This window comes from Mustela erminea, chromosome 8 (genome assembly GCF_009829155.1).
Source record: "Mustela erminea isolate mMusErm1 chromosome 8, mMusErm1.Pri, whole genome shotgun sequence".
Taxonomy (NCBI): domain Eukaryota; kingdom Metazoa; phylum Chordata; class Mammalia; order Carnivora; family Mustelidae; genus Mustela; species Mustela erminea.
Genome location: NC_045621.1, coordinates 14,250,939 through 14,277,869, shown reverse-complemented (window position 1 = coordinate 14,277,869; position 26,931 = coordinate 14,250,939). Strand labels below are relative to the sequence as shown.

The 26,931-nt window shown below is 37.4% G+C and overlaps 1 protein-coding gene across 7 annotated transcripts in view; it reads right to left on the bottom strand.

Moving 5' to 3' along the window:
• The window catches only part of CARF (calcium responsive transcription factor), a 76,696-nt gene extending 49,783 nt beyond the window's left edge, over positions 1 to 26,913 (bottom strand). For all 7 annotated transcript variants that reach the window (XR_004288471.1, XR_004288470.1, XR_004288469.1 and 4 more), the window contains exons 1-4: positions 26,811 to 26,913; positions 22,632 to 22,797; positions 9,311 to 9,428; positions 7,202 to 7,420 (exon numbers count right to left, since the gene is read on the bottom strand). Coding sequence is in view for 4 of the 7 variants with exons in the window: in XM_032354472.1 (XP_032210363.1) it covers positions 7,202 to 7,420; positions 9,311 to 9,388 (297 nt within the window). In the remaining 3 variants the exon portion in view is untranslated. The remainder of the gene's footprint in view (positions 1 to 7,201; positions 7,421 to 9,310; positions 9,429 to 22,631; positions 22,798 to 26,810) is intronic.
• Between the last annotated feature and the right edge of the window lie 18 nt (positions 26,914 to 26,931).

The following is a 26,931-nucleotide window of genomic DNA, read 5'->3' as shown; positions in this document are numbered from 1 at the left end:
GTGCAAAAGCTTATGATCTTGATGAAGTCCCAATAGTTCATTTTTGCCCTTGCTTCCCTTGCCTTTGGCGATGTTTCTAGGAAGAAGTTGCTGTGGCTGAGGTCAAAGAGGTTGGTGCCTGTGTTCTCCTTAAGGATTTTGATGGATTCCTTTCTCACACTGAGGTCTTTCATCCATTTTGGGTCTTATTTTCGTGCGTGGTGTAAGCAAATGGTCCAGTTTCATTTTTCTGCATATGGCTGTCCAATTTTCCCAACACCATCTGTTGAAGAGACTGTCTTTATTCCATTGGACATTCTTTCCTGCTTTGTCAAAGATTAGTAGACTATAGAGTTGAGGATCTATTTCTGGGCTCTCTATTCTGTTCCATTGATCTATGTGTCTGTTTTTGTGCCAGTACCATACTGTCTTGATGATGACAGCTTTGTAATAGAGCTTGAAGTCTGGAATTGTGATGCCACCAACTTTAGCTTTATTTTTCAACATTCCTCTGGCTATTCAAGGTCTTTTCTGGTTCCATATAAACTTTAGGTTTATTTGTTTCATTTTTTTGAAAAAAAAAAAGGTAGTATTTTGATAGGGATTGCATTATATGTGTAGGTTGCATTAGTTAGCATAGACATTTGCACAATATTTGTGCTTCCGATCCATGAGCATGGAACATTTTTCCATTTCTTTGTGTCTTCCTCAATTTCTTTCATGAGTACTTAATAGTTTTCTGAGTACAGATTCTTTGCCTCTTTGGTTAGGTTTATTCCTAGGTATCTTACGGTTTTGGGTGCAATTGTAAATGGGATTGACTCCTTCATTTCTCTTTCTTTTGTCTTGTTGTTGGTGAATAGAAATGCAACTGATTTCTGTGCATAGATTTTATATCCTGACACTTTACTGAATTCCTGTACAAGTTCTAGCAGTTTTGGAGTGGAGTCTTTTGGGTTTTCCACATAAAGTATCATATCATCTGCAAAGAGTGATAGTTTGACTTCTACTTTGCTAATTTGGGTGCCTTTAATTTCTTTTTGTTGTCTGATTGCTGAGGGTAGGATTCCTAGTACTATGTTGAATAGCAGTGGTGATAGCGGACATCCCTGCTGTATTCTTGACCTTAGCAGAAAAGCTCTCATTTTGTCTCCACTGAGAATGATATTCATGGTGGGTTTTTCCTAGATGGCTTTGAAGATATTGAGGTATGTACCCTCTATCCCTATACTTTGAAGAGTTTTGATCTAGAAAGGATGCTGTACTTTGTCAAATGCTTTTTCTGCATCTATTGAGAATATCATATGGTTCTTTCCTTTCTTTTCTTAATGTACTATATCACATTGACTGATTTGCGAATGCTGAACCAACCTTGCAGCCCTGGAATAAATCCCACTTGCTTGTGGCGAATAATCCTTTCAATGTACTATTGGATCCTACTGGCCGGTATTTTGGTGAGAATTTTCATATCTGTATTCATCTAGGATATTGGTCTGTAATTCTTTTTGATGGGGTCTCTGTCTGGTTTTGGGATCAAGGTAATGTGGCCTCATAAAATGAGTTTGGAAGTTTTCCTTCCATTTCTGTTTTCTGGAACAGTTTCAGGAGAATAGGTATTATTTCTTCTTTAAATGTTTGGTAGAATTCCCCTGGGAAACCATTTGGCCCTGGACTCTTGTTTGTTGGGAGATTTTTGATGACTGCTTCAATCTCCTTACTGATTATGGGTCTGTTTCTTCCTGGTTCAGTTTTGGTAGATTATGTATCTCTATGAATGCAGCCATTTCTTCCAGATTGTCAGATTTGCTGGTGTACAGTTGCTCATAATATGTTCCTATACTTGTTTTTATTCTTTGGTGTTGGTTGTCATCTCTCCTCTTTCATTCATGATTTTTATTATTTGGGTCCTTTCTCTTTTCTTTCTGATAAGTTTGGCCAGGAGTTTAACAATCTTATTAATTCTTTCAAAGAACCAGCTCCTAGTTTCATTGATTTGTTCTCTCATTCTTTCAGTTTCTATTTCACTGATTTCTGCTCTGATCTTTATTTCTCTTCTCCTGCTGGGTTTAGGCTTTCTTTGCTGTTCTTTCTCCAGCTCCTTTGGGTATAGGGTTAGGCTGTGTACCTGAGACCTTCTTGTTTCTTAAGAAAGACTTGTATGGCTATATACTTTCTTCTCAGGACCACCTTTGCTGTGTCCCACAGATTTTGAACAGCTGTGTTTTCATTATCATTTGTTTCCATGAATTTTTTCAATTCTTCTTTAATTTCCTGGTTGACCCATTCATTCTTTAGAAGGATGCTCTTTAGTCTCCGTGTATTTGAGTTCTTTCCAACTTTCCTCTTGTGATTGAGTTCTAGTTTCAGAGCACTGTGGTCTGAGAATACGCAGGGAATGATTCGTCTTTTGGTACCAGTTGAGACCTGATTTGTGACCCAGGATGTGATCTATTCTGGAGAATGTTCCATGAGCACCAGAAAAGAATGTGTATTGTTGCTTTGGGATGGAATGCTCTGAATATATCTGTTATGTCCATCTGGTCCAGTGTGTCATTTAAGGTCTTTATTCCCTTGTTGATCTATTCCCTTGATGATCTGTCCATTTCAGTGAGGCGGGGGGGGGGGGGGGGGGTTAAAATCCCCTACTATTATTGTATTATTGTCAAGTGTTTCTTTAATTTTGTTATTAATTGGTTTATATAGTTGGCTGCTCCCATTTTAGGGGAACAGACATTTAAAATTGTTAGCTCTTATTGTTGGACAGACCCTTTGAGTATGATTTAGCAGATTCCATTATTTTGAGTATGATACCATTGTATGTTACAGACTTCTTGCCCTGAGCTGCTTTCAGGATTTTCTTTTTGTCACTAAGACTTGTAAGTGTTACTATTAGATGACGGGATATAGACCTATTCTTATTGATTTTGGGGGGAGGGTGCGTTCTCTGTGCCTCCTGGATATTGATGCTTGCTCTCTTTGCCGTATTAGGGAAATTCTCTGTTATAGTCCACTCCAATATACATTCTGGCCCCTCTCTCTTTCTTCTTCTTCTGGAATCCCAATTCTTCTAATATTGTTTCATCTTATGATATCACTTATCTCTCAAATTCTTCCCTCATGGTCCAGTAGTTGTTTGTCTCTCTTTTGCTCAGCTTCTTTATTCTCTGTCATTTGGTCTTCTTTGTCAGTGATTCTCTCTTCTGCCTCATTTATCCTAACAGTAAGAGCCTCCATTTTTTATGGCACCTAATTAATAGCTTTTTTGATCTCAGCTTGGTTAGATTTTAATTCTTTTATTTCTCCAGAAAGGGCTTTTATTTCTCTAGACAGGGTTTCTCTAATATCTTCCATGCCTGTTTGGAGCCCAGGTAACACCTTGAGAATCATCATTCTGAACTCTCGATCTGACATTTTACCAATGTCCATACTGATTAGGTCCCTAGCCTTTGGTACTGCCTCTTGTTCTTTTTTTGTATGTGGTGAGTTTTTCCCGCCTTTTCATTTTACCCAGAGAAGAATATATGAAGGAGAGAATGAAACACTAAAAGGGTGGCAAAGACCCCAGAAAAATGTACGCTAACCAAATCAGAAGAGACCCCAAATAGGGGAAGAAGAAAAGGGGTAAAAAGAAATTTATAAAAAAAAAATTTTTTAAAACTATATGATAGACTGGTGAATAGAACAGAGCCACCCACTTGATTTGGGTGTATTTTGGTCTCTTAAAAGAAACTACCTCCCAAAATTTTTAAAGAAAGAAAAACTTATATATATATACATCAAAATAAGAACAAACATGAGAAGGAACGGAATATGACTGTAAAGATGAAAATAAAAAAAGAATTCTAAACAAGGAATTGATAAGATAAGTTGGCTGGAAAAAGAAAGAGGAGAGAATTTGCTCAGGCTGGAGACCATATCAAAGCCCTATCCTATATTTAGGGTATATTTTGATCTATTGGAAGAAACTGTATCCCAAAATTTTTGTATAAGAAAAAACCCTTTATGTATACAAAAAATATAAATACTATGAAGGATAAAGATAAAATATGACTACAATAATGGAGGTTTAAAAAGTTTTTTTAAAGAAAGTATTGTTAAGATAAACTAATTAAAAAACCTTAAAAGAGCAAAGAGGACACGTTAAATAAAATTAGAATAAGAAAAAATTAAATAAAATAAATTTAATTAACTTTGCAAGACTAAAGAATCATGAGGTGAAAGCCATGAATTCCATGCTTTGCTTTCTCTTCCTCTGGAATTCCACTGTCCTCCTTGATCAGTGAGCTTGGTCTTGGCTGGATGTTCTTGCTGATCTTCTGGGGTGATTCTCAAATGTCTTTGCCCGAGGTGGAATTGCACTGCCCTTGCCAGGGGCCAGGCTAAGTAATCTACTGTTTGCTCTCAGGAGCTCTTTTGTTCCCTGAACACTTTCTGTAGAGCCCTGGAGGACAGGAATGAAAAATGGCAGCCTCCCATTCTCCAGCCTGGAGGTAAGACAGCCTTTCTGTTTTATAAAACATGAAAACATTACTGATGCGTGACAGAGACTGCAGCTCTAGTTTTAAGAGGGTCATTGGAAAAAAATTTTAATTGAAAAAAAATTAAATTTGAAAAAAATTTCAATGAAGTAGATGCTTTAGGGACAATTACTGTAAACATTTCTCAGAAATTAAGACTAGTAATTGTTTCCCTCCCCCAAAGTTTATCAAGTTTCTTAAGATAAAAATACCTTGCCATAACTCTTATCACTTCATCATGAAAAAGTAACTGTAAACTCTGATGACAATAATTGCTTGACGTTTGTTGAATGCATACTAAATGGCAAGACTTTACATGCATTATTGTATTTATTCCCTATCATATGTAAATCAAGTATATACATTTTATACTTGAGGATATTGTCATAAGAGGTTACACAACTCATGCAAGATAGGGTGGTGAGTTGAAATTCAAACCCAAATTCAAACAACTATTTTATACTGCTTCCCATTATCTGATGATTTTACTTAACCTAAAAGAAGACAAAAACAATACAAGAAATATTGCTGGGCTTTAAAAGGCAACAGTAATAACATGGTTTTTAAATTCCTTTCTCCTTAAATAAGATCAAATACTTGTAAAAAAATATTCCATTCATTCTTAGAAAATAAATCTACTAAATCCAAATAAAACACATATATTTATAATTTATTTACTCATATGAAAATTTCATAATTAAGAAAGATCTGTGGAATACCTCTAACTTTTGGAAATATGTTTCCTATGTAGAGTGGAGGAGAGCCTCCTCCACTTTCCCCTTCCTTAGCTTTCTCCTCCCATAGCTTCCTTCTACCTGGTACCTAGAAAACTATTTTCAGTTCATGTAATTTGATAACAGTGACAATAATATTACTTTTCCTATTTTAAAAGAAAGTTACTTTTAATCTTCGCTATGAAATCAAAGTTTTGAAAAGTCACCTGTTGCAATGCATTTTATTTGAGGCAGACCATGAATATTATCAGAAAACCTTGACTAATAAGTAGTCATATTTACTGGGCTCCTTGTGTACTGTACGATATATCTGATAAATCCAAAAATACCATCCCTGCTTCACTTTAAAACCTCTTCATTTGTTGCAGATTCATCCACTACAGAATCTTTACTACTTCCTTGATAACTTCTACATCAAAAAAAATCACATTAAAAAAAATTTTTTTTTTAAAAAGGCTCCATATGGTGGGAGATCTTGAAAATGGGAAAGACCATGCATGTATAGGGGCAGGGTTTTTTTTAAGCATCACTATACTTCTGCTCAGTTTTGCTTTGAATCTAAAATTGCTCTTAGGGTGCCTGGGTGGCTCAGTGGTTAAAGCCTCTGCCTTCAGCTCAGGTCATGATTCCAGGGTCCTGGGATCTAGCCCTGCATCGGACTCTCTGCTCAGCAGGGAGCCTGCTTCCTCCTCTCTTTCTGCCTGCCTCTCTGCCTGCTTGTGCGCTCTCTCTCTCTCTCTGACAAAAAAATAAATAAATAAAATCTTTATAAATGACTAATAAAATTAATACACATCTTATAAGACTGTTCAAGAAAAAATAGAGAAGGTGCAAACAAGCAGTGTCAGGAAGAAAATGGGGGCATCATCCTACTGATTCTATAGATTTAAGATATTTATATGCTTTGTTCTATACTTGATATATAATAGCTGCAGAATAACAATACTAAGATTATTATTAATATTAAATTCATTGAAAAGTTTACACATTTTGTTTCTAGATTATATCTTGTTAGAGATGTACAATCAGATTACTGTCTTTAAAATAATTCACTAAGGTGCTTGGGTGGCTCAGTTGGTTAATTGTCTACCTTTAGCTCAGGTCATGATCTCAGGGCCCTTGGATCGAATACCCCAACAGGCTCAGCAGGGAGCCTGCTTCCTCCTCTCTCTCTGCCTGCCTCTTTGCCTACTTGTGATTTCTCTGTCAAATAAATAAAACCTTTTAAAAAAAATAAAAATAAAATAATTCTATTATGTAATTAATACCCATTGCAGAAAATTTGGAAAACAGGTAAACAAGACATATGTTATTCTTTGTATTATTAATGTAAAGATATTCTTTTTTTTTTAATGTAAGGATATTCTTATTAGTCAGAGAGAAACAAAGTTTTTCTCAATAATTCTCTTTAATTTCCAACAAAACCATCTTTTATTTCTTCTACTCAAACTTGGCCATGAATATTTCAGAAACAATTTAAAGCAGCATTTTCACCTTTTATGCACTGTTACTTACATGACACATACGTATCTACATCAGCGAAGCTATGTCTAATTGCCAGTATACCACTGCTATTTCCATTGTTTTCTTTTGCTTCAAGAAGGCATACCAACCTGTGGCATGCAAGTTAGTGACCCGAGAGATGGATAAAGCAATAACCTTGAGTTCAGTCAAATGCATACATGAAAATAAATGTAAGTAAACTCTGGCACTAGTCACGTATTATGATACATTTCCAACTGATCTCAAAGTAACAGTGTACCTAGACCTAGTGACTGGGAAGTAGTTTTATATTCTATTAGTAATCCTAAAATGAAATCTTTTAAAATCAGGTAACATAAAAATGAACGTCATGGAAACAGTATTTTCAAAGCAACGCAAGTCAACAGTTTCAAGAAATTAAGGTCATCTAGTAAGGTTAATACATTTTGCTAAATAGCATAAAACTGATTATTTATAAAATACACTCACCATTTGTGCATTAGAATCCCCCAATGACTGGAGTTCATATTGAATAGGTTGCTTATTTTGGTCCACTAGATGGAATTGTTCTGCAGAAAGAGTCTGTGTCTGCCCTGGTATATTCTGTGATGTGAGTGAATTATCTGCTTCATGAGAGGCGATGGGTAAAACTCTAGGAGAACCATTCTGTCCAAAGGAAGGATCCCTGGAGTCCATGCAGGTTAGATGCTTTTGTAAAGAAAAAAAAAAAAAAAGCACTAAGGGTGTTTGTAAAATATGTCACAATTTGTATCTTTTAAATTAAAAAAAAAATTTTTTTTTAAGGTTTTAAGTAATCTCTACACCCAACATGGGACTCAAATTCACAACCCCAAGAGTAGCAGGCTCTATCAATTGAACCAGCCCGGAGCCCGTAATGTTATAATAAAAAAAAAAAAAAAACACACACCACAAAACAAAGAATGTTTATTAGCCACTGTGGAAACAGTATGGAGGTTCCTCAAAAAATTAAAAATATAACTACCTTATGATCCAGTAATCACAATATTGGGTATTTATCAGGAAATACAAAAACATTAATTCAAAGGGATACATGAACCCATATGTTTATACAGCAGCATTATTTACAATAACCAAATTATGGAAACAGCCTAAGTATCCAATGATTGATGAATGGATGTGGTATGACTTGATGAAGATGTGGTATAAGACACAATGGAATATTATTCAGCCATAAAAAAAAAAGAATGACATCTTGCCATGTGCAACAACATGGATGGAGCTAGAAAGTATAATGCTAAGTGAAGTCAGTCAAAGAAAGAGAAATACCATATGATTTCACTCATATATGGAATTTAAGAAACAAACAAATGAGGAAAGGGATAAAGAGAAAGAGAAATCAAGAAACAGACTATTAATAAAAGAGAACATACTGATGATTACTAGAGCAGGGGGTGGGGAGGTGGGGTGGACAGGTTAAATAGGAGATGGGGATTCAGGAATGTACTTGTTTTGGGGGATTTTTTGGGTTTTTGTTTGTTTTTACAATTTGTTTTTGTTTTTGTTTTTGTTTTTGTTTTTACACTTTGTTAAAGTAGGTTCCATGGCCAATGCAGGGCCCAAACTAACAACCCTGAGATTAAGACCTGAGCTGAGATGAACAATCAGATGCCCAACCTTAGACTGAGCCACCCAGGCACCCAGGACTGCACTTGTGATGAGCACTTGGTGATGTATAAAACAGTTGAACCAATATATTATATACCTGAAACTAATATAATATGTTAATTATCTGGAATTTAAAGTAAAATAAATAGAAAGCTATAATAAAAATGGAAAGATTCATTTCTCAGTTAATTATTCACTTCATTTTTCACAAGAGTTGTCAATTCACACAGACTGATATAGACAGAAAGCTGTTTGTTCTAAACCGAAATTGTTGATTTTTATATTTTATTTCAATCGTATTAAAATAAAACTGTCCATGGGAACACATCCTGAAGTCATGATATATAATTTAAAACACAGATTTTTCTTTATATATAGATTTTAAGAATATAGAATTTTTATAATAGAGCTTTTAAGTAAAAGCTTTACTTTTGGTGCACCTGGGTGACTCAGTGGGTTAAGCATCTGCCTTCAGCTCAGGTCATGATCTCAGGGTCTTGAGATCAAGCCCTGCACTGGGCTCTCTGCTCAGTAGGGAGCCTGCTTTCCTCTCTCTCTGCCAACTTGTGATCTCTGTCAAATTAAAAAAAAAAAAAAAAGCTTTACTTTTAAGTAAAGCTCTATATTATAAAGTTAAGTGTATGATAGAATTGTGGATAAACTGTAACTTTCTTGAATAAAATTAAATATAATACTATTTCTTATACATTAAAAAGTTATTAAATGGGGGCACCTGGGTGGCTCAGTTGGTTAAGCATCTGCCTTTGGGTCAGACCATGATCCTAGGATCAAGCCCCACATAAGGCTCCCTGCTGCACAGGGAGCCTGTTTCTCTAACCTCTGCCTGCCACTTTCCATGCTTGTGTTATCCATCAAATAAATAAATAAAACCTTAAAAAAATATAGAAGTTGTTAAATGGAATGGGAAAAAGTTCCTAGTTAAATTCTTACCTCATATACTTGAGAATCTGTTTTTGATTCTTCAGAATCATTATGGTTGACTCTTAGGGAATCGTTAGATTGTTCCATGCTGGTATATTCAATTCCATTTTCTTCTATTAGTTAATAGCTGAAAAAAATGTAAGTATCTGATGAAAGCACTTAACATTTTTATGGAATGTCTGTCTTAAATAAATCTCACATTTCTCCTACTGTGTTAACCCATACTACTCAGGTTAAATAATTTCCATTCTATAGATTAAGAAAATAAACATTTTTGTTAAATGACTTGCGAAGTCACCAGAATACATTCAGGCCAAAACAAAGATTACCATTATGTAGTTTCTTCATCTTACCCTTGATTAAACTCATATACTGGTTAATTAAGATTGTTGTTATGGGACAGGTACTTTTCACCCTTTCAAATACTTCTAAAATTCTCATTTTATAAAGATTTAATGCAAATAAAGGTTCTTAATTTTATGAGTTGAGCACATACTATTGTAGCATTAGATAATTTTAGAAAAGATGTTTTGGTGTAGACAGATTATATACAAACAGATCTTACCATAATGCACATCATACCACTAATACTGGGTTGACAAACTTTGAAAATGAATAAATATGTATTCCAAAAGTTTGAGCCACTTAGGCTTGGTACAGTGGTTAGCTCTAGTGGTGACCTGGCTTTACACACACACCCATACACACACACACACACACACACTGCCCCCTTGGGATATTTGGCAAAGTTTGGAAATATTTTTGGTTGTCAAAAATGAGAGAAGAGTGCTACTAGAATCTAATGGAGAGAAGCTAGGGGTACTACTAAATATTTTGGAATGCTCACGGCAGCCTCCAAAACAAAGATATCAATGTTGCTGAGGTTCAGAAAACCTGGCTTACTGTAATATAATACTAGATTCTGGATTATCTGAAAGTAATGATGCTTTAAATCTCAAAACCGGAGTAAGGTCAAAACAAAGCTAGTGGAGAGTAACACTAGAAAATTTGTAATATAAAATAAACTTCATAGAATCTTTTTAAGAATGTACACACTTAATTTTATTTTTAATAAAGCAGCACAAAGTCTTCTTAAAAATCCTGAAAGTTTTTATTTTTAAATTAACATGCTTTAAATTGAACTTAGTTTTTTGTTTTCGCTATGTAGTTCCATGGATTTTAACACATGTAACCACATCACAGCCAGGATATATACAATAAAGTCACCCTATGCTATAATTTAAATTTATACCTTGTACTTAAGACTTAGTTGGTATATATATTTGAACACACTGAAAATACTTTTCTTTGATAGCATCCATACATACATTTGTAAAATTAACCATTTCAGAAAATCTACAAGGTTTGCCATTTCTTATTTCCAAAATATTATATTTCTATTCAAATATAAATTGTAATAGGTTAAAAATCAGTCTTATTTTTAATATATAACTTTAAAATATCTTAAAGTTGTTTCTCTTTTAAGATTTTAAATTATCACTTGTATTCTAATTCATTACAAAAATCCCAAAAACCTATAGGTCCCTCTCAGGTTTAGGGCAATTTTATTTTATAATGTTCTGGTTCTGTTCCATTTTGAATTTTTTACATATATAAAACTTAGGAATAACATGTTTTATATATAGTTTACAAAACAGAAAGTTCCACTAATGGCAATATGGTAGATTAGATAATATAGAAGGCTCTCTTGCTAGAAAACAAAAAAAAGAAAGTGGGTCTAAAAATACTTTGTGACTAGGAGCTGTTACAGGGCCACTCCCTGTTGTCTATGTCCCCTCCCCCACCAAAAAAAAAAAAAAAAGAAAAGAAAAGAAAAAACTGTGAGCCAAAACCCAAGTGAAAAGCACAAGCAAAGAGGAAAATTCCTGCAACAGCAGTACTAACACACAAGTTTTACGGCTGGGAAAGTGGGGTGGGGATAAGTGGCTTAGGGGAGGGGAAATTAAAATTCCCAAGATAAGACTAGGAACCTGAAAGATCTTGAGACAATAGTTTAGCCCAGCTTCTGGTAAGACCAAACAGAGCTATTATTTGGAGGAACCCAAACCCAATTAAGGCATTAGTTTCCTTTCATATGAGATTCAATATAAGCTTATAATCAGAATGCCAAAAACACAGGAAATAAACCTTCAAAAGAAAGAGTCAGCAAAGTTAGACACCTCCTTAAACTTCAAATATTGGAACCATCTGACAGTGAATATAAAATAACCATTTTAAACTCAAAGAAATAAACTGAATGAATAACAGGAATAAGCAAGCAACAAGACTGAAAAGTTTAATCTGAAAGAGAACTAAACAGAACTTTCAGAAATTTAAAAAAAAAAAAAAATGGGGCACCTGGGTGGCTCAGTGGGTTAAGCCGCTGCCTTCGGCTCAGGTCATGATCTCAGGGTCCTGGGATCGAGGCCCGCATCGGGCTCTCTGCTCAGCAGGGTGCCTGCTTCCTCCTCTCTCTCTCTGCCCGCCTCTCTGCCTACTTGTGATCTCTCTCTGTTAAATAAATAAATAAAATCTTAAAAAAAAAAAAAAGTAAGTCAATGGATTCATTAAATAGAATAAATTTGGTAGAAAAAACTATTAAATTAGAAGCCATATTTTAAAAAATTACCCAGAATTCATCACAGGAAAAACAGAAGATAAAAAACATGAAGAGACTTAAACAAAATAGAAAAAGTATAACATACTTATAATTGGAATCTCAGAAGAATAGAAAAGAAATAGAAAAAACGGCTGGCTGACAGTACTTGAGGAGATAGTAGCTAACAATTTTTCAACACTGAATCCACAGATAAAGTACAAAATGTACCAAAATTAATCAAAAGAAATCTATACCCAATGTAGTAGAAGTACAAAATTCTAAAAAGAAAGGAAAATCTAAAAGTGAAGCAAGAGATAAGATCACCCATGGGGTACTGACATTAGATATATAGCAGACTATTCAATAGCAACACTGGCAGAAGTCATGTTAAAAAAAAGAAAATTAATTCTCAGCATTTGATTATATAAGCTCAAAACGATTTCTTTCACAAAGCAGGGTGAGAGGAAGATATTTTAAGATTTTAAAAAACTGAGGGGTGCCTGGGTGGCTCAGTCAGTTACGTGTCTACCTTCAGTTCAGGTCATGTTCGCAGTGGGATCGAGCCCCACATTGGGCTCCCGGCTTAGCAAGGAGCCTGCTTCTCTCCCTTCCTCTGCTGCTCTCCCTGCTTCTGCTCTCTCTCTCTCTCTCTCTCTCTCTCTTTCAAATAAATAAATAAAATCTTTAAAAAGAAAACGTTTTAAAAAACTGAAAATTTACAATGAATAGATCCTACAAGAAAGAAATTTCTAAAGAATGCAGAGAATAAAAATGATACCAGAGGGAAATCCTGAGATGCCAGAAAAATGGTAAGCTAGAAAACTAATAACTCTCAGAAAAATCCAAATAAACACTGTCTGTATAAATAACAATAATGCTATTATAATTTTGTATATGTGTGTTTTAAGAATAGAAATAAAATACTGAAGAACTAAATAAAATACCCGTAACTCAGGAGGGGGTGATGAGAGATAAACACAGTGTATTAAAACGTATGGGATGCAGGAAAAGCAATGCTCAGAGGGAAATCTAGTGCAAATAGGCCTATATTTTAAAAAAAGAAAAGAAAAAAACCCTCAAAACAATAACCTGACATTATTCTTCAAAAATAAACAAGAGCCAACTAAATTGAAATCTAGTAGAAGGAAGAAAATAATATAGATTAGAGATAAGCAAAATCAAGAATAGAAAAGCAAAGAATTAATCAATCTAAAAGTTGGTTCTTCAAAAAGATTGATAAAATTGACAAAACTTTATCGAGACTGACAATAAAAAAAGAACAGACACTAATAACTAGAATCAGAAATTGAAATGGGACATGTCTATAAAATCTTACAGAAACTAAAAAGATCATGAGAAAATACTAAGAACAAACGCACACCTATATCTATTCGCCTATGGTCTTGGTCTTGTATATAGAAAATCCTGAAGAATTCCCAAAAACACTATCAGAGCTAAAAAATTCAACAAAGTTACAGGATATAAGATAAATATGCAAAATTCTATCATATTTCTAAAAAAAAGTGCGGGGTGCCTGGGTGGCTCAGATGGTTAAGCATCTGCCTTCGGCTCAGGTCATGATCTCCAGGTCCTGGAATCAAGCCCCACATTAGGCTCCCAGTTCAGCGGGAAGTTTGCTTCTCCCTCTTCCTCTGCCTCACCCATGCTCATGCTCTCTGTCTCAAATGAATAAATAAAATCTTTAAAAAGAAAAAAAACCCTCCATTGTATTTCTATATAGTAGCAATGAGCAATCCCAAAATAAAATGAAATTAAGAAAATGATTCATTTGCAATCTTATCAACAAGAATAAAATACTGATAAACAAATTTAAGCAAGAAGTATAAGACTAGTACATTAAAACTATAAAATACTGTTGAATAAAATTAAAGATGTAAATAAATGGAAAGACATACTGTGTTCCTGGAATTGGCAAACACGAACATGGTAATACTATCCAAAGCAATGTAGAGATTCAATGCAATCCTTATCAAAATCCCAATGGTCTTTTTTTTAGTTATGGAAAAGCCAAATTCATATAGAATTACATGGAACCTAAACAGCCAAAACAATCTTGAAAAAGAACAAAGTTGGAGGACTCATTCTTCAAATCTTACTACAAAGCTACAATACTCAAAACAAACAAACAAACAAACAAACAAAAAGCTACAATACTCAAAAGAATGTAGTAATGACTTGAGGATAGACATGTGGATCAATGGAATAGAATTGAGAGTCCAGAAAAAACTCAAAACAACTATGGTCAAATAATTTTCAACAAGGGTACCAAAGGGATCCAGTGAGAAATGAATAGTCTTCTTCAACAACTGGTGCTGGGACAACTCAATATCCAAATACAAAATAATGAAAACGAACCCCTACCTCATAGTACATAAAAAAGGTAAACAAAAAAACAAACAAAAAATCCTAAAATAGATCAAGAACCTAAATGTAAGAGTTAAAACCATAAAATTCTTGGAAGAAAATATAAGGATAAATCTTCATGACCTTGGATTTGGCAATGCTTCCCATAGCTAGAACACCAAAAAACTGTAGAGTCAAAATTAAAAATAGGTAAACTGGACATTATAAAAATAAAAACTTTTTGGGGCGCCTGGGCAGCTCAGTGTGTTAAGCCTCTGCCTTCGGCTCAGGTCATGATGTCAGGGTCCTGGGATCGAGTCCCACATCAGGCTCTCTGCTCAGCAGGGAGCCTGCTTCCCGCCCTCCTCTGCCTGCCTCTCTGCCTACTTGTGATCTCTGTCAAATAAATATATAAAATCTTTAAAAAATAAAACTAAAAATAAAAAAATAAAAACATCTGTGCAAAGGACACCATGACAAGAATGAAAAGACAACCTACAGATGGGAGGAAATATTTGTAAATTAAATCTCTGATAAGGTCTAGAATATATAAAGGGAGTATCTGGGTGGCTCAATCAGTTAAGTGTCCAAACTCTCAATTTCAGCTTAGGTCATGATCTCAGAGTCATGAGACTGAGTCCGGTGTCCCCATCTTCCATCTCTCCCTCTCTTAAAAAAAAAAAAAAATAGTTCAAAGGTCAAAATAGCACCAAAAACTTGGGGGAAAAAACAACAGAATTGGAATTCTTAAACTTTCTGATTTTGAGACTTGTCATGAAACTAAAATAATCAGGATACTTGGTATTAGTGTAAAGACAAAGAGATCAATGAACAGAACAGAGAATCCAGTAAGAAAGCCTCACATATATAGTCATTGCTTTTTTTTCTTTTAAGACTTAGTTATTTGAGAGAGAGAGAGAGAGAGAGAGAGAGAACAGGGGGAGGGGCAGAGAGAGAGAGAATCTCAAGCAGAAATTAGGTGCTCCTAGTCAAATGCTTTTAGATAAAGGTGCCAAGGCAATTAAGAGAAAAAGGACAGTCTTTTCGACAAATGGAGCTGAAACAATAGCTATATGCAAAACAATAAATGACACTTACCTCAAACCATATTTAAAAATCAGCTTGAAACAATCATGGCCAATAAAACTATAAAACTTCTAGAAGAAATCATAGGGAAAAATCTTTGTGACTCTAGGTTTGGCAAAAATATCTTAAATATGACACAAAAAGCACAAAAATATGTCTACAAATTGGACTTCACCAAAATGAAACTTTTGTTCATAACATTTTGGGAGAAAATATTTGCAAAACATATTTCTCCTTTTTTTTTTTTTTAGAGTGTATTCATTTGACAGAGAGAGAGAGAGAGAGAGAGAGATGGAGAGAGCACAAGCAGGGAGAGCAACAGAGGGAGAGGGAGAAGAGGCTCCCCACCGAGCAAGGAGCCCACCGCAGGACTCCATCCCAGGACCCTGGGATCACGACCTGAGCCGAAGGCAGACACTCCACTGACTGAGCCCCCCAGGCGTCCCTTGATAAAGGAATTTATATCCCAACTCTGTAAAGAACTGTTTCAACCCAATTATAAGACAACCACCCAATAAAAAGTGGGCAAAATATTTGAGTACACACTTTACTAAAGAAAATAGACAAACAACTAGAGAAAGGCAAACACCACGTGATCTCTCTTACATGTAGAATTAAGAGATACCATCTTCCAGTTACAAAAGAAGCAAGTCAGGTGGTGCCTGGATGGCTCAGTCACGTTAGGCGTCCAGCTCTTGGTTTCAGTCCAGGTCACGGTCTCAGGGTTGTGAGACTGAGGTCCAAGTCAGGTTCTGTGCTGAGTGCAGTCTACTTGAGATTCTCTCTCTCCCTCTTCCTCTGCCCCCTCCCTTGCTCCCTAAAATAATAAATAAATCTTAAAAAAAAAAAAAATCTCTCCCGCTCCCTCCTCCCTGCTTGCTCGCTCTCTCTCAAAAAAATAGTATCTCTAGGGGCGCCTGGGTGGCTCAGTGGGTTAAGCCGCTGCCTTCCGTCAGGTCATGATCTCAGGTCCTGGATCGAGCCCCGCATCGGGCTCTCTGCTCAGCGGGGAGCCTGCTTCCTCCTCTCTCTCTGCCTGCCTCTCTGCCTACTTGTGATCTCTCTCTCTGTCAAATAAATAAATAAAATCTTTAAAAAAAAAATAGTATCTCACAAGGATAAAATGTACAGCACACAGAATCTAGTCAATAATATTGTAATAACTTTTTTTTTTTTAGATTTTATTTATTTATTTGTCAGACAGAGAGAGAGCACAAGCAGGCAGAGTGGCAGGGAGAGGCAGAGAGAGAAGCAGGCTCCCCGCTGAGCAAGGAGCCCGATGCGGGACCTGATCCCAGGATCCTGGGATCATGACCTGAGCGGAAGGCAGCGGCTTAACCCGCTGAGCCAGCCAGGCACCCCTTGTAATAACTTTTTAATGGAGGCAGACAGTACCTATACTTATCACGGTAAGCATTTCATAATGTTTATAATTGTCAAATCGCTATGTTGTATACCTGAACTGCTATTATATGTGAACTATACTTCAATTTTTTTTTAAGGATTTTATTTATTTATTTGACAGACAGAGATCACAAGTAGGCAGAGAGGCAGACAGAGAGAGAGGAGGAAGCAGGGTCCCCGCTGAGCAGAGAGCCCGATGTGGGGCTCGATCCCAGGATTCCAGGATCATGACCTGGGCCGAAGGCAGAGGCTTTAACCCACTGAGCCACCCAGGCGCCCCTATACTTCGATTTTTTTAAAAAGGCTATTAAGCCACAAAAGACAAGGAAAACTTTAAACATATTTTGATAAGTAAAAGAAGTCACTCTGAAAAGCCTGCATACTAATACGATTTCAAATATATGACTTTTTTTTTTTAAAGATTTTATTTATTTATTTCACAGAGATCACAAGTAGGCGGAGAGGCAGGCAGAGAGAGAGGAGAAAGCAGGGTCCCTGCTGAGCAGAGAGCCCGATGTGGGGCTAGATCCCAGGACTCTGGGATCATGACCTGAGCTGAAGGCAGAGGCTTTAACCCACTGAGCCACCTAGGTGCCCTCAAATATATGACATTCTTGAAAAGGCAAAACTATAGACTCAGTAACAAGATAAATAGTTGCCACAGGTTGAGAAATTTTTATTGTGATGAAACAATTCTTTATGATACTGTTATGGTGGATACATGATATTTTGACATCGGTTTTGTCAAAATGCATAAAATTATACAACACAAATAGCGAACCTTAATGCAAGCTATAGACTTGTCCATGATACTGTATCAATATTGGTTCATTAACTTGAAGAAATATACCACACTAGGGGTACCTGGCTGGCTCAGTCTGTGGGGCATGCAGCTCTTCATCTCAGGACTGGGAGTTCTAGTCCCATGTTGGGCAGAGAGTTTATTAAATAAATAAATATTAAAAAATAAAAATAAAAAAAGAAATGTGCCACACTAATGCAAAATGTTAACAACAAGGAAAACTGTGCTAGCACACAGAGAAAGGAATGTTGTGGGGGCAGGAATACAGCAATCTTTGTATTCCCTGCTTGATCCTTCTTTCTTTATTTTTTAAAAAGATTTATTTGAGCGAGAGAGAAAGAGAGAAGTGGGAGGGGCAGGGAGAGGAGAGAGAATCTCAAGCAGACTCCATGCTGGGTGGAGCCGGAGGCAGAGCTGGATTCCATGACCCAAGACCACCACCCAAGCTGAAACCAAGAGCTGGATGCTTAACTGACGATGCCAACTCGGTGCCCTGCTCAGTTTTTCTATAAAGCTATTGATTTTTCTGTAAATCTTCCAATGTCCACAGTAGAAAAATAACACTATTCAAAAAGAAAAGTCTTATAGAGTCAAATGAAAATAAAGTACCACTGAGGGATGCATTAAGACTGAAATAATTGCTGTCAAGAATACAATTCAGTGTGGGGCGCCTGGGTGGCTCAGTGGGTTAAGACGCTGTCTTCGGCTCAGGTCATGATCTCAGGGTCCTGGAATCGAGTCCAGCATCGGGCTCTCTGCTCAGCGGGGAGCCTCCTTCCCTCTCTCTCTCTCTGCCTGCCTCTCCGACTACTTGTGATTTCTCTCTGTCAAATAAATATATAAAATCTTTAAAAAAAAAAAAAAGAATACAATTCAGTGTAAGTTTATTGAAATATTCACTGTCTAGGGGCGCCTGGGTGGCTCAGTGGGTTAAAGCCTCTGCCTTCGGCTCCAGTCATGATCTCAGGGTCCTGGGATCGAGCCCCGCATCAGGCTCCCTGGTCCCCCCCCATCTCTGCCTGCCTCTCCGCCTGCTTGTGATCTCTCTCTCTGTCAAATCAATAAATAAAATCTTAAAAAATGAAAAGAAATATTCACCATCTAACCACGGTGACATCAAGATTAAGAAATCTTTTTGAGGGGCACCTGGATAGACAGTCAGTTAAGCCTCCGATGCTTGGTTTTGGCTCAGGTTGTGTTCTCAGCATCGTGAGATCAAGTCCCATGTCTGGCTCCATGCTCAGTCTGGGGTCTGCTTAGGACTTTCTCTCCTCTGCTCCTCCCTGACCCCATCACTCTCCCTCTTTCTCTTTCTCTAAAATAAGTGAATAAGTCTCTTTAAAAAAAACATTTTTGAGAGTTCTCTGAGTTTTAAATATAAACACAAAATAGATGAAGATTATAAATTTGTCAAAGCTATATAATATAAAGTTTATTGAATTTTTTTTCAAGATTTTATTTAACATGAGATTCAAGAACATTTATTTATTTATTTATTTATTTATTTATTTATTTATGAGACACAGTGAGAGAGGGAACACAAGCAGGGGTAGTGGGAGAGGGGGAAGCAGGCTTCCCATAGAGCAGGCAGCCCAATGCTGGGCTCGATCTCAGAACCCCAGGATCACGACCTGAGCCAAAGTCAGAAGCCCAGCGACTAAGCCTCCCAGGTGCCCCGAATGGTTCTTTTTTGAAGATTATTTTTATTGGGGCACCTCGGTGGTTCAGTTGGTTAAGCAACTACCTTCAGCTCAGGTCAGAATCCCAGGATCCTGGGATCGAGGCCTGCATCCGACTCCTTACTCAGCAGGGAGTCTGCTTCTCCCTCTCACTCTACCTGCTACTCCTCCTGCTTGTGCTCTGTGAAATAAATAAATAAAATTTTTTTAAAAAAAGTTTGTTTTTATTTATTTGACAGAAAGAGAGCACAAGCAGGTGGAGCAGCAGGCAGAGCGAGAGAAGAAAGCAGGCTCCCAAATGAGAAGCCTGATGTGGGGCTCGATCCCGGGATTCCGGGACCGTGACCTGAGCCCAAGGCAGGTGCTTAACTGACTAAGCCACCCAGGCACCCCTGAATGTTTATTATACTTAACAATTACAAGCTAGAATTATTAATAATGACTCTATATTCTGTGATGTAGAACCTATTACCAACCTTTTACTGAAAAGGAAATTGAGGCTCACTGCTTAAGGGCTTAAGGTTATGGGGTTATCAATTAATGGGCACTATGGTAAAGCACTATGCTAAAAAGTTTTCTGGTTTTTTTGTTTAAGATTTGTTTATTTGAGAGGGACTGTGAGCAGGGGTTAGGGCAGAGGGAGAGAAGCAGACTACCCACTGATCATGGAGCATGGCACAGGCTGGACCTCACCACCCCAGGACCACGATGTAGGCTGAAATTAAGAATTGGGAAGTTTAACCAACTGAGCCACCCAGGCACCCCTAAAAGTATTTCATATATGTCATTTTATATAATCCTTTCAACAACCCTGTGATTCAGTTACTTGCTCCAATTTACATGTAAAGACACAAGACTCAGGCAATTAAGTAACTTTTCCAAGATTATAAATACACTAAGTGGCTGACCAAGGCACATATACTGATCCCAAATCCTGCTCTTGCTATTGCAACAGGAACTCTATCAAAGTCACAGAAAAAAATTCCCTTCTTCCTTCATTAGTTATAGCTTTAAATCTTTTTTTTTTTGATAGGTTAACAAATTACAGATGCTAAAAGAAATTCTTTGTTCATATTTCGTTCTCCACTTTTCTTGGTTGAAATTCAATTAGAGGCAGTCCCTAAAGCACCAAAGCCCTCCTGCAAACAATATAAACACCTCTGATCCCTTGAAAAAGCTAGAGTTCAAATCTTGCAGACACTGTAATCACTGAGAAAACATCCTGCAAACAGATTCAAAACTGGAGATTGAGAAGAAGTAAAAAGTGCAAATAGCTTAGGGGGGAAAGAATTCTAAAGACTTGCTTCCAGTTTCCTAATAGATGCCCTGATCCCATTATAAATTTTTTTTGTTTTTATTTACTTTCTCTTATCCAAGCTGAAATTTTCACTGGAGATAATAAGCCCTTTTTATTTAATTTAATTAATTTGTTTATTTGACAGAGAGATACAGTGAGAGAGAGAACACAAGCTGGGGGAATGGGAGAGAGAAAAGCAGATTCCCACTGGACAAGGAGCTTGATGTGGGGCTCGATCCCAGGACCTCGGATCATGACCTAAGCAGAAGGCAGATGTTTAATGACTGAGCCACCCAGGCACCTCAACATTTTCTCTTAAAACTAAAAACACTCTGGACATAGTATCAGTCATTAACAAATTTGTGTAAATTTATATATTAAATTTATACAGCTTTCTTCATTTAAGAAGAGTTCATGGGGATGCCTGGGTGGCTCAGTGGGTTAAAGCCTCTGCCTTCGGCTCAGGTCATGATCTCAGGGTCCTGGGATCAAGCCACACATCCATCTGGCTCTCTGCTCAGCAGGGAGCCTGCTTCCCCTCTCTCTGCCTACTTGTGATCTCTGTCAAATAAATAAATAAAATCTTAAAAAAAAAAAAAGAAGAAGAAGAAGAAGAAGAAGAAGAAGAAGAAGAAGAAGAAGAAGAAGAAGAAGAAAAGTTCAGAATAGCTACCCTGGAAAGTTTAATCTGGAGGTGAGAAAGCAAGTACACCTAAAGCTCAGAACATTTAAAAGGGCTTCAGCAGAGGCCTGAGCTGTGCTGCAATGAGGAAGGCAGGATGAACGCCCCAGGGATTTATACCAGGAAAGGTGGTGAAGATGTTAACAGAAGGGGCACCTGGGTGGCTCAGTGGGTTAAGCCTCTGCCTTCGGCCCAGGTCATGATCCCAGGGTCCTGGGATCGAGCCCTGCGTCGGGCTCTCTGCTCAGCGGGGAGCCTGCTTCCCTTCCTCTCTCTCTGCCTGCCTCTCTGCCTACTTGTGATTTCTGTCTGTCAAATAAATAAATAAAATCTTAAAAAAAAAAATGTTAACAGAAGAACACTGCCAAACATAAACCACCTACTTCAGGATTTTATTCAGACTGGGATTTTGGGGGCGCCTGGGTGGCTTAGTGGGTTAGGGCCTCTGCTTTCGGCTCGGGTTGTGATCCCAGGGTCCTGGGATCGAGCCCCGCATCGGGCTTTCTGCTCAGCGGGGAGCCTGCTTCCCCCTCTCTCTGCCTGCTTCTCTGCCTGCTTGTGATCTCTGTCTGTCAAATAAATAAATAAAATCTTAAAAAAAAAAAAAAACTGGGATTTTGCCACTCAAAAGACAATTTCTTTTTCCGCTGTCTTTTGGAACTCAAAACTCAAAATCTTCCTTTCAGCATATACGTCTATACTACAGGTTAAAGAAATTTTATATGGTTAAACTGGGAAAATACTACTTAAAGTAGTTTCTATATGGAAAAATGGGTTTCGGTATCTATTAACTAATCCATTGTTGAATTGGAAGTTGAAAGTACATTCCTATGCTACAGACATCCTTTTCAAAATCAAATTTTTTGAATGAAGGGAAAAGTATTACTCCTTCCTCCCTTAATTCCCCCATCAATCTGCATGCTTTTCAATCCTGACAAATGCAGGGTGACTTAAAATATCCAATATTCCCATCTAACCTCAACGTCAGTACATGCTACAAAGTATTAACCTTTTTTTTTAAGATTTTATTTATTTATTTGTCAGAAAAAGAGAGAGATTGAGAGAGAGAGAGAAAGCACAAGCAGGGCGAGTGGCAGGCAGAGGGAGAAGCAGGCTCCCCCTGAGCAAGGGGCCCCAACATGGAACTTGATCCCAGGACCTGAGCCAAAGGCAGATGCTTAACCTACTGAGCTACCCAGGCATCCCCCTAATGTTCAATTAACTATATCAAAGTGACATTTTTAAGAACAAAGATATTAAGTAGCTAGGTATAAAATGCCTTCTTCTAACTGGTAAACACAAAGAGAACAAAGTACCTATATCCAAAGTATAATCTGATTTTTCATTAATATATAATAGGTAATAGTTGACTTTTATAGAGATGTTCCTTTCAATTAGTTAAAAATAAAAATATTACCTTCAGGAAGTAGCTCAAGTATAAACTCAGGCCTCAAACATTTTACTAGTCCCAGAAATGCCCTCTCTTGTCCACTCAAGTGCTTCCTTTGAGGGGCACTAAATTATGACAGTTGTGGCTTCATTTGTGTGAGAGCCATAATTGTGTCTTCACAGCAGCATTTCTTCTGTAATGAGAAAGTATTCAATATATATTTTCTTTTCCTAGACATAAAGAAAACTACTAGATTTTATGCAGATTTTATTATAAAATAGCCATTACCAGCCTAGTCCAGAACTGCGCTGGCGGTATAGTGGTGAGCACAGCTGCCTTCCTAGTACAGCAGAACCATCCTGTGACTCACTCCGCTGAAGAAAACTAAAGATTAGGACTGACTTGACAGATAGCTGCATGTGTCCAGGAGTATGTGACTTAACCTCTCTGTCAGTTTCCTTACCTAAAATTAGGCATGTGGACTCTAGTTTTGTTCCAAGTCACATTCTGTAACTACTACTCAAAGACCTCCTCAGTAAATTGCATTTCTCTCATGAAATATTTACTAACAGGGCATCTTCTGGAACCACAGAAGCTTGAGACTAAAGATCACCCTCCCTAAACAACACCCTGTAAAACATCCTGGAATTGGTTTGACAAGGTTAGTTCTTAAGCAAATAGTATTGGGATTACATAAAGAAAACAGAAAGAAGAAAGTATTACATGTATAGGCAGTTAATGATTGGAGTTCAGAACACACACTAAAGCATTACATTTTGCTGTTAAATTGCTTTCTAGAATATTTCTAGAAAAGGTGTTCTTTTTCTCTAAGAGAAATTTCTCACATTAAAAAAGTGGACTTTACCTCACATCAAAAACAAAGATTAGGAAGAAACTGTTAAAAAAGTTTCATGTTTTATAGGGAAAGGGGGCTTTTTATTGTTTATACATATTTGACTGTATGGCAGAAAGGAAAAGACTGGCTATTCGGGCTTTTCTTTTCTTTTCAGGTCACTCACATCTCTGTGGACCATATTTGGGCCATTGCTGTTTTGCTTCTGTTCAGCAGCAAATTTTATTTGTTCAGTACTTTAGAGGTAGTTCTCTCTTAACATCTGATTATTTTGTTGAGTTTCCTTTACAGTCTTGGGTGCGGTAAAATGTATCTGTTAAAGCCAATTACCTGAGAATAAATACCCAAACAGGGTAACTGAAAGATGAAGACACTTTCAGTTTTAGAGACTCTCCTAATTCTAGGTCCCTTTTAGTGTCCTAATATTTAAAGGATCTTGAAATATATTAAACATCAAAGCCAGATCTTTTAACTTATTAACATTAAAAATGTTGCTCAAAAGTACGTTAGAAAATAAAATTTCTCTCATCTTTTAGGGTACGTAAATGACACAAAGTTCCTTTTATGATGTATGCAAAATGACTATCAGTGGTGTCAAAAATAAATCAAGACTCCTAGTTCACAAATATTTGATAGGACATCTATATATTTTTTTAAAGATTGGTTTGGAAAGTTTTAGTATGTTAAGTCAACATCAAAATTTTAAATATATGTAAATATATATAAACAATAACTTATTTTAAATTTTCACTGGAAAAAAAAATTTAAGGCCAATGTTCACAATGTCTCTTTAATCTTAAGGTTTGCCCTATTAACTTCCCTATAATCTTGGTTTCCATTCATTTTTTACCCTGTAAGTACACAACTCTTTTTACCTCTGCTCTTTGAGAGCTCTACAGATTATTTCATTTAATCCTCACATCCACTGAGTTGGATCTTACCTCTAGAGATAAGAAGACCAAAGCTGTCAAGTAACTTGCCTAAGATCACAAAGAGCATTAAGGCTCAGATTCAAAATTAAGTTGGAAAAAAAACCAAAACCCAAAATATATAGAACTCTGAAGCCCATGCATAGTCTTCAGATCATACCCTACCATGCCATTATATGCAGAAAAAAAGAAACCTATAATAGAGACACAAGTCTTCCAAGCTGTGATTTTCCAGATAACAATGTGTCTTCATGAAAACCACAGTAAATGAATTATGTAGGAAATCATCAAGAACAAAAAGCCTGAAGTTAATGTTCCAAGAAAAACACTCAAAAGTACTACCCTAAGTACTGCATGGAGAGAACACCAAATACGACAAGAGTCACTACTGAAAAAAAACACCAAAGCCATCATAGTGGGTGTTCAGTTGCTCTGAACACTTATAATTTTCCTTAACTAAAGGAAGGTCTTAAACGAAAACTGTACTTTGGTGAATTCAACATTTCTGCTTTGCAAATTGAAGGTTTATCTTACGAAGTACATATCTAGGTTTTGTATCTTACCGGTCATACTACTCCATTCAAATTAAGATCAACCTATAGTGACTATCGGGTATTGTACTTTATTATTTTGGTAAATGTCAAATTGTTGACCACTAAAATTTATTAAACTTTTAAAATTTGTTATTTTTAAGATTTTAAGTAATCTTAAATGTTGGGCTCGAATTTACAACCCAGAGATCAAGGGTTGCTTGCTCCACTGACTGAGCCAGCCAGGAACCCCTCTATCTATACATTTTTCAAAGATATTTTAACCAATAATATTTTATCAATAGTAAAAAAAAGTTATCTGAAAAAGAACCTAATTATTTGAAGATTATCTGGGGCTCTATGAATGTTAATTCAGGCAATTTTACTGCTGTATCTCAAAAATCACTTAACATTAAAGGAGAATGTTTAAAACTGTCAAATTTCTATCCACCTCTACCAAATTCAGAAAATACGAATTAAATAGCAAGACTTCAGTTAAGAAAGTGTTTCAAGTTTCAGGTGGTCTAACTTATTTAAGGTATACAATTCTCACCATCCCAATGAATCACATGGTTAAATGACCACAGGTTTGTTTGCAACCTCAGTTCCTCCTTTCCTAGGACTTCAGTACAGAGGTGTTCTTTTTCTCTAAGAGAAATTCCTCTAACCATGAGGCCATTCTTCCTTATTTGTTCAGGCTGGCAAAGCTTCTAGCCAAACTGACATCTAAATGAAAATGATGGGGATAAATTTAACATTTACTACGTGGCAATTCATTCTCACAGTGACCCACGTGCGGTCCAGGGCGGATAAGAAGTTGCTGAGGCATTCAGGTTGGAGAGCCCGCATTGTAGAAAGGTGAGTGAACTGAAAATATCCTCCTTTCATTACCATTGCTTTCCAGTAAAATATTATTTTTCCGCTTGCAATTGTTTAAATACTTTCTCACAGGCTATGGTTGATTTCAATACCAGGTGCCTACTTAATTGCAGCGCATCTTTAAACAACGCAAAGGAAAACTCAAGTTGTTTTCACCTGCACACATACCGCTCTGCCCACAAATTCTGCGATCCAGTTTTGCCTGATTCTAAACTGCTGTCTCTTGAAGTCCCCCTCTTGCAGTTTTGGCGAAAGACTTAAAAAAGTAACTTTGAGTTCTAGATAGCATCTCTCCCTCCATCCTCCCACAGCGAACAACTAAATTCAATTAGAGTAACTCTCCGGACCATTTCGAGTTAGGTATAGGCCTTTAGGTAACTTCAAGACCGAGGGGGGGGGGGGGGGAGTCAAACAGCGTAGGAGAATGTGGGGGAGGACGCCTTTCCCCTCCTAATAAGAAGATATAAAAGGGCTCCTAGGGAGGAAAAAAAACAAACAAAAAAAGGCAAAACAAAAAACACAAAAGCTATAAAGCGGGGCTCTTGGCTGTGCGAAGGACCACACACCAGGCGCTCCCGCCCAAGGGGTCTGGGTCCTTCTCCGCGGCGGTGGCGTGTCCTGGGGCTCAGCAACCCTTCCCCAGACACTTAATCTCCACCTTCTCCAGCCTGCCTTCCCGAGGCCCCCCGGCGCAGTCCCGGGAGGGGGTTAGTGGGCCTCATCGTGTGGGGCCCCGAAGAGGCCCCGAGGCGGGGCGCTGAAGTCACCACCCGGGCCCGACTACCGCAGGAGCCAGCGTTGCTCAGGGAGCAGGCTGGTCGGGAGGTGACGGGAGGAAGAGGCAGGAGGAAAGAAAGGGGGGTTGGGAGGTAGCGTCCCGTTCGTGGGCGCGGACAACTCGGCCAAACCCCCAACTCCCCCAGTCCCGCCGCTTCCGAGAGCCCTACAGGGCGAGGAGGGAAGTCCACGAGGTGCCGGAGCGGAGGGGAGAAAATTCAAAACGAGTCTACTCAACCTCGTCTTGGCTCCGAGGCCCTGCCATGGAGACCAGCACAATGCGCAGGCGCATCCTTCTGAGAGCGCGCCGCGCAGTCCTGGGAGACTCGACCACTATCGGCCACCGTCGTTCGTTTCCT